This window comes from Cuculus canorus, chromosome Z, assembly GCF_017976375.1.
Source record: "Cuculus canorus isolate bCucCan1 chromosome Z, bCucCan1.pri, whole genome shotgun sequence".
Lineage (NCBI taxonomy): Eukaryota > Metazoa > Chordata > Aves > Cuculiformes > Cuculidae > Cuculus > Cuculus canorus.
In genome coordinates this window covers 35,275,399-35,288,957 of record NC_071441.1, presented here as the reverse complement: position 1 = coordinate 35,288,957, position 13,559 = coordinate 35,275,399, and the positions used below count along the sequence as shown (strand labels likewise).

The window sequence follows — 13,559 nt, the reverse complement described above, 5'->3', positions numbered from 1 at the left end:
GAAAAGCTTCCTAACTACAGTTCAAAACGTCACACATAGCATCAGAAATCTAACACAACGACTCATCCAAGCTGCTGGAAAAGTTCTGAGCTAAATGTGGGTCTTTTGCTAGGCTTTTTTCAAAGCGTTTTTTACAACTTTTGTCATGACTGAAAAGTCAGTGAAATAAGTATGTGGGTGCTATAGAGTTTGTTGACAAAGCTAAGTACAGAAATAATGTCATGAAATCATGCAAAATAGGAAGCAGTACACACTTCTGGGAAGAATGCTCATGAAAGGTTGCCAATCTAACTACAAAATTTGAAGAAAAACTATAGCAGTGGAATAGAAGGAAAATATATCTCAAAAATTATCTGAAGAGCAACTGAAAATAGAGAACTTGATTTAAGTCTTACACCCCTGTTAGTTTAATTTACACTGCTTTATATACTGTATTAGATGCTGGTTCTAACCAGACTTCTGATTTTTCATTATACTTCGCCTCGTAGGGGGCATGATTGTAGAATATGATAATCAAAAATGTCTAGGTGATCATAGATAATACTATTTATATTATTAATACTGTTATTAATATTGTGATAATAATAGAATAATAGAATCATAGAATAGTTTGGGTTGCAAGGGACCTTAAAGGTGATCTGGTTACAAATCACTCTGCCATGGGCAGGGATGGCTCCCCTAGATCAGGCTGCCCAAGGCCCCACCCAGCCTGGCCTTGAACACCTCCAGGGATGGGGCATCCACAGCTTCCACCTTTTGCAGTGCCTCACCACTCTCACTGTGAAGAAATTCTTCCTAATGTCCAGTCTAAAACTGCCCCTCTCCACTTTATACCCATTGCCCCTCATCCTATCACTACAAGCCCTTGTGAACAGCCCCTCCCTGGCTTTCCTGTAGCCCCTTCAGGTTTTGGAAGGTCGCTGTAAGATGTCCTTAGAGCCTTCTCTTGTCTAGGCTGAACAAGTCCAACTCTCTCAGCCTGTCCTTATATGGGATAGGGCATCCATCCCTAACAAATAATGATGTTATTTATAATATTTTTTTATGTTGTTTGTGTAAATGCATGCGTTGCCAGCTGAAAAAATAAATGAAAAATTTGCTAACATTTGCAGACTAGCAGTATAAAAGTCATTAGTTTTCTCTGCAATTTCACATAGGAAAGAACTCTGGTAACTGTGTGGTGGCTCTTGGCACATCTTTCTTCGTAATCGACCACTTCAGTTATATGATTATGTGATCTTGCATAACAATCAGGAATTCTGAAGCTGAAGGGAGACAAACAGTATTCAGAAATACTGTTAATCTTAAAAAATCAACGTTAAGGAAAGTCTGAGTGAAGGCATAGCATGATTAGCAGTTTCCTCGATAACCCTTTTGTATGGGTTCATAGCCATATGCAGTTTATGTAAAATGCAAACAGTTGTGTACAAGGAAAGTAAAAAGTAATGTTGCTAAGAATGTCTTTAATATGCAACAAGATATACTAAAGGAGGCAAAACTAGTTTAGACTATTAGAATGACTCAGCTGTACTCATCGTGGCTGTTTGCTTCAGCAGCAGAGAGGGTCAGAGGTGTGAAGAAAATGTGTGATTCCTGGCTCAGACAGCTGCACTGAGAAGATCCCCTGCTGCGGGTGTGGTTAGACAGCAAAGCTATTTGTTAGGGTTTTCATGGAGCATACTGTATTTTGCTGGCAGGGCAACGCCAGCAAAATAGACTACAGTGATGCAATCCTTCTTGCAAAGTTGTTTCGTCACTGTGCAGCACACCACAATAGCCTTATCAGGAGATGAAGCTTTAGGTTCCATTGGAGACAGCAATAGTGTGTGGCTGAGCTAGTTCCTAAATTCTGTAGTGTGCTGACATTTCTGAAACAGCTGTGAATGTGTTACTAAACAGAGGAGAAGAAATCATGTAAATGAAGACTGCAGTAAATCCACTTTTTGCTTTGTATGATCCTTTTACAGATGACAGCAAGTTCATTCCTATTACCTCAAACCTGGAACATGTGCAATGTACTGCAAATATTTGAAGTGATAATGAATAGCCATGTTGTTAATAACATTACAAGAAAGATGGCTGTAAGGGCAGACAAGTCAGGAATGGCTGGAGCTTGATGAGCGTTGGGAATTGTCAGTATCTGTGACATCAAGGAAGGTGTTATCACTGAGAAAGCAAAGCAAGACTGAGAATAAACTTTGACATGCCCTTGGATTCAGGAGCAACAATAATTTCACACCATTCTTATAGCAAGCATTCTGCTAGTTTGTTTCCTTCACTGTCCTCCACTGTAGAATGCTGTGTCAATGAAGCATGTGGTAATTGCAGTTTATTTTTTTCATCCTCAGGGATTTTTTTCCTTTAGAAAGGGATCATTTGGCTTTTCACTTGGAAGCAGAAAAAAATTTGGACATTGTTCTTTTTGCTAACAATCAAAAATACAGACTTAAAGGAGAGCATGGATAGCTCTTTACAGGGTTTATAGTGATACTTTGGGTAGTTATTCGTTGCTATTTGGGTTACATTCACCAAAATGATAGTGCTTGTTGGACCAGTGAGGGATCTGGTTGCCAAAATTAAGACTTAGGCCATCATTTGGCTGTTGCTTCATTGCTTTTGATACTCTTCACACATGTTCTTGAAGACAGTAGTACCTCCTATGTTGTGTTCTGTAGGGATCCAGATTGTGCTGGAGATGGCTGCCTACAGTTTGAAAAACCTGGACCATAGTCCCAAGAGAATGAAGCTGCCTCTGGATTCTAGTCAATCCTAAGTGTTAGAATGGATTTTTTTTGCATGTGCAGTGATAGAGCCGTCTGACAGAAGTTGTCATGACTGTGAACTGCAGATGTCTTCACGATTAGGTAGCTGTTGGGTTGGAGAAGGAAGAGCTCAGAAACACAACTCCAACCTTATAAATCTGAACTCTACTAAATCCTGAACTGGATACTGATACGGACTGTTTGGATCTGTGCCATGGTCCTTAGAAATCAGACCTCTCTTCTCTTGTTGATTCCTGTGCATGTTTATGATGCCTCTTGTGATATTAGCAACACTTGCAAATGAGGATAGGTTTGAGTAAAGCTGATTGTATTGGAGCCACCATTTCCTTATGTGACATATGAAAAGCATTTGTTTCTGGGAAAAAATCTGTTGCATTTCTGTAATCTTGCTTGTGCTGTATTCTGAACAGAAGTCTGAATGCAATGAAATGCCATTCTTTTGTGTTATAGAAACAATGGCCTCTATTCTGAAAATTTTTTCCAAGCCTTATTTGCTAAGAGCAAGTCGGAGGAAGACAAAATAAAACTAGTTCTTCATTTTATCAGAACTTGTTATTCTCCACTGGTCAGTTAGCACAGGAAATCAGCATGCTGAGAAAATACTTACATGTGATGAAAAACCACAATGTTTCAAATTGCTCTAGAGGCGCTAGGCCAATCACTTTGGTTTCAGAAAAAAAAATGGCCTCATTTACCTTTTCCTTTAGCCAGTGTCCTGTTCATATCTTAGGCAGCAGGAATCACTCTACTTGAAAAAATAGTTGTGTGTTGTCCAGACAAAACTGGTTTAGTTCAGCCTTGAGTGAGTTAGCTGAAAAGCAGAATTTAATGCTTGCCCATGCAATCTTCTGAGATGTGATAGCAAGTAGTAGTGTTGCACCAGCAGAACTTCCTAACACCTTCATGAGTATATCCTGCTATATTTCTTTTCAGGGCCTTTGAAAAATTCAAGTAGAGTGAGAAGGTTTCTGTGGACACTGGAACAAGAAATGTTTTGATGCTGCTGAGCCTGTGTTTTTAAATAAGAAAACCCCTTTATTCCAGAAAATTTTAATCCAACACTATTTCTGGCTCACTGTTCCCAGCAAATGAACGTGGGCAACCTAAACTAAAAGAAGAAACCTACTTTCTGAACTCAGAAAATGCTATGCAAACTATGATGGAGCTCATAGCAAGTTCTTGTCTGCTCTGGGTCCAGTCACCAGAAGACACTGATCTCCATGTGAGCTGGGCTTGAGTATATGTAAAACAACTCTGCAACACTTTGTAGGCATCTCAGATGTTGTTTGCAGATCTCCTGGAGCAAGGACGTCATCCCAGCAACATAGGAATTTTAGACAATGTTTTCCTATTACATACTGTGATCTCACACTGGTGAAGTTTCAACTAGATGTATAACTCAGTATCATGTGAAATTTCATGTGAAATCTACAACAAAACAGTATTGTCTTTAAAGAAATTATAAGAATTGATGATTACAGAAATGTGGGATTTACTTTATATTCCCAGTGAAAGAACAAGCTGTTTCAGTGCACAAAGATTAACCCTTCATTTGTATTTCACATTATGTTGTCTTAGTATTTTATATTCTGCCTTTACAGTTGTCTCTTTATTTCAAAACAAAACATACAAGAGAGAAATATTGCTTTAATGAAGGCACTTATCTGTTGTTGTTAATTTTAGGTCAGCTGTAGAGAACATTGAAGTGTAGCTGCTGGATCCTGGCCTCAGGCTTCCATGGGCTTTGAGTGCCTGCAGTGCTCAAGCCTTCAAATGCTTTCTCACTTAGAGAGCATTTTTGCACTGCACAGTGTCCTGTAGCTGCCTAGTGAAGAGCTCCACATTGTGAATTTTCTGTTGTCATCTGTTGCCTTTTGAGAGGGGAAAATAAAAAGAAACTTGAGAGATTTCTATCATAAAACAAATGACACTAAGAAATAAATTACAGTCTTATCAAAAGTCTTCAGAAGTTGCAGTGCTCATTTTGCTTTGTTATTAATTCAAAAGCTTAAAGGAAAGGGTGATTTTAAGAAATAATTTCAACCCGGATGCTCATTTCTAGTAAAAAATAACCCTCAAAGTCTCTTGTATTCCTACAGTATCCGAGAAAGGGACAGCAATGGTTCCTATGCCCTGTGTCTGCTGAACGATGGAAAAGTACTGCATTACCGTATTGACAGAGATAAGACAGGAAAGCTCTCCATACCGGATGGAAAAAGATTTGACACCCTCTGGCAGGTCTCTTAAATTTTAATTTCTTGGATATCTGTCATTATATTTCCATATAACTGACTAAGGCATCTTGTTTCACTTTGCTGTGCAACAACAGTTTCTAGCTAAACAGCAACATGTTTTGCAGGTTATTCGTGACGTTTCCAACTTTATGTGGTATCGGTACATGACGGAAATACATGTTAATGTAGAAAGCTATGTAACTGTAGAGAGTTTAGTAATTTTTAAATATGATGTTGCAGCTTGGCGAAGTTCAAAATCACTGTAAGTATTATGCAGTCAGCTGAACTCTCTCTAGAATGGAAGACTGTTAGCATTTGCAAGTGATCGTGTTCAATAATAGGTTATGACAATAATAGGTTATTTACCTAACAAATATGTTAGGTAAAGTCTTCTGCTAATGTCCTCTACAACGGCAATAAACAGAATTCTAAGAAGCACAAAGGGGATTGTTTAGGATGTATACAGACTGTATTCTTTAGCTTTGAAATGTTCTACCTTCAAGGCTGAAAAAGCGCTGAGAGTCACCACCACAATATGTTTTAAACCCTGGTAAAAATTAAGCAATTAAGTAATGCATAGTTGGTAATAAAACTGAATACGGGAGCTATGAAAATGCTAAGGGAGTTGAAACCCCTGCAGAAAAGTCTTAGGTCTTCTTGTTTAAAATTCTGTTAAAAAAAGTAATGTGAGTCACAAATCTAAAATATTAGTCTTTACCTGCATATATTAATTCTTAGTCTTTCCAGTAAATGTTCTGCATATTTCTCTCCTGGAGTCACTTGAAATTATAAAGCAGCTATACTATTTTACAAATTCTTTGAATAAGTCTGCAACTCTTTTACTTACAGACCCCCTTCCATTCTACCCAAATGTACCAAAATAACAGTAATGAGCCTGTAATAAAATAGCATGGAGAGGACAATCCAGAAACACAGATGGCCACAACTACTGTTGCTATACATTTATTAACTGCTTACATCCCATTGCAACTTCGAGGTCCAAAAAATAGCATTGCATATGAGGACAGCTCCTGCACTGCAGTTATACCTATCTTGAGGAGGAAAAAAATTAAAAAAAATTTTAAAATTGTGGGTTTTTTTTAAAAAGAGGGCAGAAAGAAGTGATTTGCTCAGACTTACAGAGTGGTTAGTAGCAGAACCAGGTGTGGAATGCTGAAGCATACACATCCAGCTCCTGGATCAGGTTCCAGATTTGTCCATGAAGTTTCTTCAGAAACATACATACCTGGTAAAGAGAGGTAAAGATGAGGTAAGAATATGTGTAGTAAAGGTCTGCTGAATGCCCAGTTCATTTGCTGTAATATATACCAATTATTGTACATATGCACAACTTTAAAGACACGAGATACTTAATTTTGCTTGCCTTACTTTTAATATCTTTTTTTAATCTTTTTTTTCTCTTTCTTTTTTTCCCTGTCTCATTCTGGTAGTTAGTTGAGCATTACTCATACAAACCAGATGGATTGTTAAGGGTTCTCACCATTCCCTGTCCACAACTTGGCTCAGAAAATGGTGAGTTATTCCTATTATTTTGATATATGTGAATGGCCTTGCTAATGATGATAAAGATGTGTGCATTTTTTCCACTTGCGATCTAGGTGGTTGGAGATTATGGTAGATTAAAATAGTATTAAAAAAATAGTTAAATATCAGATTTCCAACTTTTCAATTAGTTAAGATCTGACAGATCATGGAGGATGGGGACAGATCCTCTGTTAAGGGAGGCTATCAACTCCTATTATGGCTTGCTCTAAATTAACGTCAGATCCAAAATGTGCTTTGCTGTTCGAAGTGGCAGTTTGTGTTACTTGGCCCACCCACACTAACAAGGTGGTCATCCCAGCAGTCCTCCAACGGTCCTTATTCCAAGCCAAAGCCAGCACATCAGTGGCACTACTGTAGGCATTTGGGCTGGGTGCAGTGAGAGGTGCACCGAACAGGTTATTTGCTGATAGATTAGGAGATACTTCCCATGTTGGAGAGGGCAGGGCAGAACAAGGGATTGCCTGCACCTGATGCTGTAAATGGGGGTCAGAAAGGCATTCTTTGATAACTCAGGAAAAGACAGGGAAAGGTGTTGAGGGGGTGTCTTGTTGTCAGTATAACTTGGCCTGTTTCTTCTTTAATGTCATGTTAAATACCAGTGAGAACTTGTCCTTCCTCTTGCCCTGACTGCTGGGGAAAAAAAGATGCTATTCCAGAAGTGACTTTCTCTCTCTAAGGACGTCTTCTGTTATTCTGACTGGATAGTAGTGCCATGTTGAGAGGATGTACCTGTGGTTTTTACACTCCTTTGAATCATTCAGGCACAGCACTTACCAGAGCCTGCTGTGCATTAGAGACAAAAACAAAGAAGATTGTCCAAGAGAAAGACTGTAGTACAATTTAAAAACTAGGAAGTTAATCCCTTCTGTAAAATGTTGTGTTCTTACAGTACATTTCTCGCCTTGCTCAGTTTCCTTCTTTATTTGATTCTTTTACAGATAATGTAATTTTTAACACTCGTCCTCCTCTTCCTGGGACCCCTCCTAAGGTAAAAATAGGTGGCAATATAATACTGGCATTTATTTGAGAAGGCTTACAGTCATATAATGCTCTAGGAATCCTAATGCTTGGTTATTATTGCAGCACTGAGGTTGTTTTTCTAGGGATATAAGCAGTAAGTTGAAAAAAGTAAGCTTAACCTATTCTGGGATGGTTATTGCTTTCATCAATGTTTTGCATGAGCTATTAATCATTTAATTTTGTGATCTTTGTACATATAATTATGTGAAAATCAGTATTTTTTGTATGCAGAATGCCTCATTGATGGTCATGTTCTATAATGATTGCATCAACACTAGCAGGAGAGATACTGCTTTGTTTACATTGTCCATTTTGTGAATCTGCTGGCTGGAGCTGAAGTGGGGGTTTGATTTATTTTCGTATTTGGTATATGCAATTAACATCAGACTTTGCATTCCTTGTGCAGGGGAAGTTCTTTCATCAGCTCCATGGAAAGTGAGCAAGCCCATCTGTGATTATAATTGCCTAAGTTTGTAGATTCTATTGATTAGAGAAGCCACCTGAAGTGTGATACATAACAGCAACTCATTCACCTTTAATTGATCTCATCTGAAATATGGAGTTTAATTTAATTGTTTCACCACTCCCTGGAGACCCTAATCATCTAGGTCATTACCTTGATGCAGTCCCACATTATAGAAAAAATATTTTTATTCAAATAGGCAATTACATTTATTTTAGTACTTTTGAGTCCCCGTGGATCCGTGAACAACCATTCTCATGCCCACACTTTCTGAATATCAAATACCCTTTTAAACCATTGGAAATTATACAACCAAAATTGGTGCCATTTTTTTTAAATGTTGTCCTCAGATTTGAATCTATGGCATTTACAAAGATGACTGTGAAGTTTAAGCAGATAAGACCATGTATATATCATCTAGTAGCCATCCAGAAAGACCCTGACAGACTTGTGAGGTGGGGCCATGTGTATCTCATGAAGTTCAACAAGGCCAAGAGCAAGGTTCTGTGCATGCAATCATGATTGGGCAATCCCAATCACAAATACAGGCTGTGTGGAGAACAAATTGAGAGGAGCCATGAGGAAAAGGACATGGGAGTGCTGATAACACAGAAATTCAATATTGCACATCAGTATGCACTTGCAGCCCAGAAAGCCAACTGTATCCTGAGTTGTCTCGAGAAGAATGACAAGGAGGTCAATTTTGCCCCTCTACTCTGCTTTCATGAGACCCCATCTGGAATATTGCATCTGGCTCTGGGGCTGCTAACATAAGAAGGGCATGAATCTGTTGGAGGGAGTCCAGAGAAAGGCCACAAAGATAGTCAGAAGGTTGGAGCACCTCTCCTATGAAGACGGGCTGAGAGAGTTGGGGTTGTTCAGCCTAGAGAAGAAAGGACTCCAAGGAGACCTTGTAGCAGCCTTCCAGTACCTAAAGGAGAACTTAAAGCTAGAGAGAGACTCTCTACAGGGGCATATAGTTACAAGACAAGGTGCAATGGCTTTAAACGGAAAGAATGTAGATATAGGTCAGATAGAAGGAAGAACTTCTTAACCCTAGGGGTTGTGAGGCACAGAAACAGGTTGCCTAGAGAAGTTGTGGATGCTCCATCCTTGGAGCATCCAGATTTGGTGGTTCAAAGCCAGATTTGGTGGGCCTTAGAGCAGCCTGGTCTGGTGGATGTTGTCCCAGCCCAAGGCAGCAGGGTTGGAGCTCAGTAGTCTTTAAGGTCCCTTCCAACCCAAACCATTCTATGACACTAGAACTAGGGTTCACACAGCTACAGTGATGGAACAAGGACATTCAGTGGGGGAGTACTATGCAGGTTTTAGATTATCTGTAGAAAATTTTGCAGTTTAAGTGCACGTGTATGTAACTTTCAAGAAATCTTACTTCAAGTATTAAAAAAAAATGTGTATCTGACTACATTGTCTGGTGGTTAGGATTGTGGAATGAAGGTAAATGGGTCAAGCTCTTCTGTTTCCATAAATACATTGCAGTAGTACTGCCCCAGTTGTCCACGGTGCTTTACAGGTGAAAGACTTGGTCATGCAAACAGGGTATGATTAATCTTGCCTAACACCAGTGAACTCAAATAAAGAGCCTGTCATTCAGCAAATCACACAGGCTCACATTTGAGGGATTTTGCAGCAAGAGAGACACATACCTGTCCACATGTCACTTCAGCCTAAAAGTGGTGGAGTGAATTTCCACTGATACGTGCCTATGTCTTTCACCTCAGAAGGGGCCTAGCTGATTAGTCAAGACTATATGCCTTGGTTTTACATAACCATAGTTAGGTGAGATTAATTCCACCCTTCAGCACGTACTTCTTTAGCAAGTAGCTGGCTTAAGTATGCTTGGTAACTTGCACATTTTGCATACAACCGTTAATGTTCTTAGGATTGATCAGTAGTGTTTACATGAAAGACTCATCATGATGGATAGACAGAAAAGCAACGAAGATATGAGATGTGTTGAGTGCATATTTTGCAAATATTCTCTAAGATAGTCTTTAAAGCTGCAGTATGTTTGAAATTTTGTCATTTCTTAAATCTGAAATCTGAATTCCGTATTTTCTTTAGGAGTTTTATAAAACAAACCTGCTAAATTACATTCCTGTAGTATAAACATAAAAATAGAAAGTCTGAAATATAAGATTAATATTACTATTTGTGGAGTTCAAAGGCTTCAGTTGAAATTGACAGGTTCTCATGCATTAATATCTTTGTGCAAAGGAGGAATTCACTAAAAGCCACTTACGTAGCTGTTTTATATCAAGAGCCTGAAATGCAATGAATTCAAATTGCAAAATCAAATCTGCATCTTGCAAAGAATACAAATGCTAAGTCTTATGTAGAGGATGTGCAATCTATCTTTACCTTTACACTGTCATAATTAATATTTAAGTTTAAGAGTTTCTGACATTTCTGAAGTACTGCATCTTTTTTTTTCTTTTATTTAGTTTTACAACATGTATTGCCAAAATATGTGATTTGTGACTGTGAACGTTTGAGTTGGGACTCAAAGTGATTGTGATGAATTTGAGAAACGTCCTGGAAAAAACAGAGTGTAGTTCAGTAGCAACTAGTGCAAGATACTGTATCTCTAATTGTCAGCTGTAGACACAAGATGGGCAGCAACAAGAGTTTTTTAGAGGATGTGATGCCTCTAATGGATCAGAACAAGGACTAGCGACTATCATACACGTAGAAGAAAGAGAAACATCTAGAGTGTTTCCAGCTTGTTCAGAACTATTTAAGTCTCAGCTGGAATACTTTCACCAGCTTTTGACACTGCACTGAAGGATGTTGTGGAACAAGATAATCCAGAGCAAGGCAACACAAATTATTGTAACTTGTAAGAAAAGACAGATTAGAATAAAGAAGCTAATAGAGAGAGAGTAGAGGAATAGAACATGATTACTAGCTGAAGAAAGAAATGGAATGGCTGTTCTGAGGAACAATATAATACTGGTGGTCCTATCCAGACCAATTTTTCGGTTGGTTTTTTTTTTTAATATATTAGTGCCAGAAATACATTGGTGAGATTACAGAGCCTTGTCGGGGAGCATGCTCAAATCTGAATTTGCTTTGAAGCTAAGAGAGTATATGACCTCTGCAAGATGACTGATGATATGCAAACTCCAACTAATTTAATTGCAGATTGTAGGTGCATAAGGGCTTGGAGTAAAATTTGCAGCATCAGGGAAGTTATTTGTGTAGTATGTACTAATACTCCAAGAACACACTTAGTGACAAAGCGTCACTGTTTCTTGTCCCCTTTTCTATTATCTGGAAACCTCCTTCTTAGTAAGACTGATGTGCTTTGTCTGGCAAAAGTCTGTATTGAAGATTTCTCCATGCAGAATATGGAGGATTACACCTTACATCTCAGCACATATATGGACTAGGACTTTTCCTGCCTTTCTCCAGAGGCTCCATAACTAGATTTAAAATTATTTTTATGCCCTTTCACTTTGCAAATTACTTTTTTTTCTCCCTGGACATCATCCCAGTATGTACGTACAGCGGTACTTTTGATATGAGCCTGAAATCAATTGTTAATATTACAGTGAAGCTGCAAACTTCTGGCCACCTCCCGAATTCTCCACTTTTTTTAGTATTTTATTTGTTTAGCCACAGTTTATCGGACAGTAACAATTGACCTAAACCTTATGAATACAGCCTAACTTTAGACTAGTACTGTTGCTCTCCGTGATTAAGTATTCCTCTTAGCATGCGTTTGAGTTAAGCAGTTACTACCATCAATACAAACAGGTGGCTTCTTCATCAAGTGCTGGGAGCTATGCTTGTCAGAAAAATGTCATGAACCATGGTCACCATGTACAAAAGAGCACTTAAACTCCTAAGAGAATTTATCTGTTGTGAAACTACAGATAAGAAGTGCTCAATAAGTACTGCATTACAATCTTAATTAGGCAGGTATGAATTCTCAGTGAGCTCTAGAAATGATGATTAGTCACATTTAATTAATTTAATTAATTTAATTTAAATAATGTATTATAAAACATATTTGTATTTCTTGAAAGTATCATTATAGAGAATGTAAATGCACCTGTAAAATCTAGAACGTATTCATTTTTGTTTGGAATTAATATGGGTTTCTGTGCTTTTTGCTTCAACAACTATATTGTTTGATATAAGATCAAGGTGTGCTTCAAATCTTGCTTGATTTATTAGTCACACTTCAAAACGTGTTCACTTCAAAAAGTTTTCAAGTGATTTACATTGTTCAGTATGATGTGAGATGGCTGAAGTTCTGTAACAGAGACAGGAGAAACATACTTGTAAAAAATCTGGGAAAAGGGCAATATGCTTGAATTTTAAAACTGCCTTAAGGTACAAGGTCCAACAGAAAAAAGTCTGAGATTATCCCTATATCTTGGGAACCAAGAGTGGAAGGGGAGAGGTAAAGAAATGGTTACAGAACATGGTCTAATGTGTCACAGTGAGACAAGGCTCAACTTCATCGCTTCACTCAGTACAAGTGGACACGTGTTCTTATATAGATGTTTTCTTACCCTTGGTTGGAAAATGTCAGTTTGCAAGAGTGAGCACTGAGTTAGCATCAATTTTCTGGTGAAACTGAAGAAATCTGCAATGGAAACTTTTCAGTTATTGACTGAGGCTTACAGTGAAGAGTTCCTGTGTCATGCATGAGTTTTTGAATGGCACAAATGGCTTTTGGAAGGCAGAGAAAACATGAAGGATGGTGATCACCCAGGCTGCCCATACACAGCAGTTGCTGATGACAACATTGAGAAAGTGCAAGATTTGACTTGAAAAGACAGAAGATGGAGTGTTGGAGTAGTAGCTGAGCAAGTTCATTTGATGCATTCTAATGGAAGAACTAAAGATTAAAAAGGTTTGTGCAAAAACATTTCAAAAAATGCTGTGAGATGGATGAAAAGAACATTGGAAGGAATTGTGTTTGTACCTTTAGCAGTGCATTGAGGATGAACCTGATTTGTTGAATTTGGTAATTATTTGTGACAAAACTTGGATATTTACATATGGTCCAGAAATCAAGAGACAGTCAGTGTAGTGAAAGTCAGCAACATCTCCCAAGACAAAAAAAAATCCAAACATGAGTCATTGAAAGGCCATGGTGATTGTTTTCTTTGATATCCAGGCTATTGTGATGCAGAGCACATCCCCAGCAGCTAGACAGTAAATCAACAGTATGACATTGAAGTCTTCACAAAATTGCAAAAACAGATGAAAAGGAAACAATCGGAATTGTGGAGAAACAAGTGGATTTTGCACGAAGACAATGTACCAGCCCACAACTCTGTGTCTGTGAAGCAAATTTTAACTAATAACAGTATTACTGTGCATGAGTCCCCACTCTTTTTTCCATACCTGGTTCCCTCTTCCCAAAGATTAAGTCAGTACTCAAAGGAACCCATTTTTTGTCTGCAGAAGATGTGAAGGCAAAAACGACGGGGATTCTCAACAGCCTTTCAGAAA

The 13,559-nt window shown here is 38.3% G+C and overlaps 1 protein-coding gene across 2 annotated transcripts in view; it reads left to right on the top strand.

The window, feature by feature from the left end:
• SYK (spleen associated tyrosine kinase) overlaps positions 1–13,559 on the top strand; it is a 55,639-nt gene that overhangs the window by 26,858 nt on the left and 15,222 nt on the right. For both annotated transcript variants that reach the window (XM_054055489.1, XM_054055488.1), the window contains exons 4-6: positions 4,883–5,021; positions 6,469–6,550; positions 7,522–7,571. In XM_054055489.1, coding sequence (XP_053911464.1) covers positions 4,883–5,021; positions 6,469–6,550; positions 7,522–7,571 — 271 coding nt within the window. The remainder of the gene's footprint in view (positions 1–4,882; positions 5,022–6,468; positions 6,551–7,521; positions 7,572–13,559) is intronic.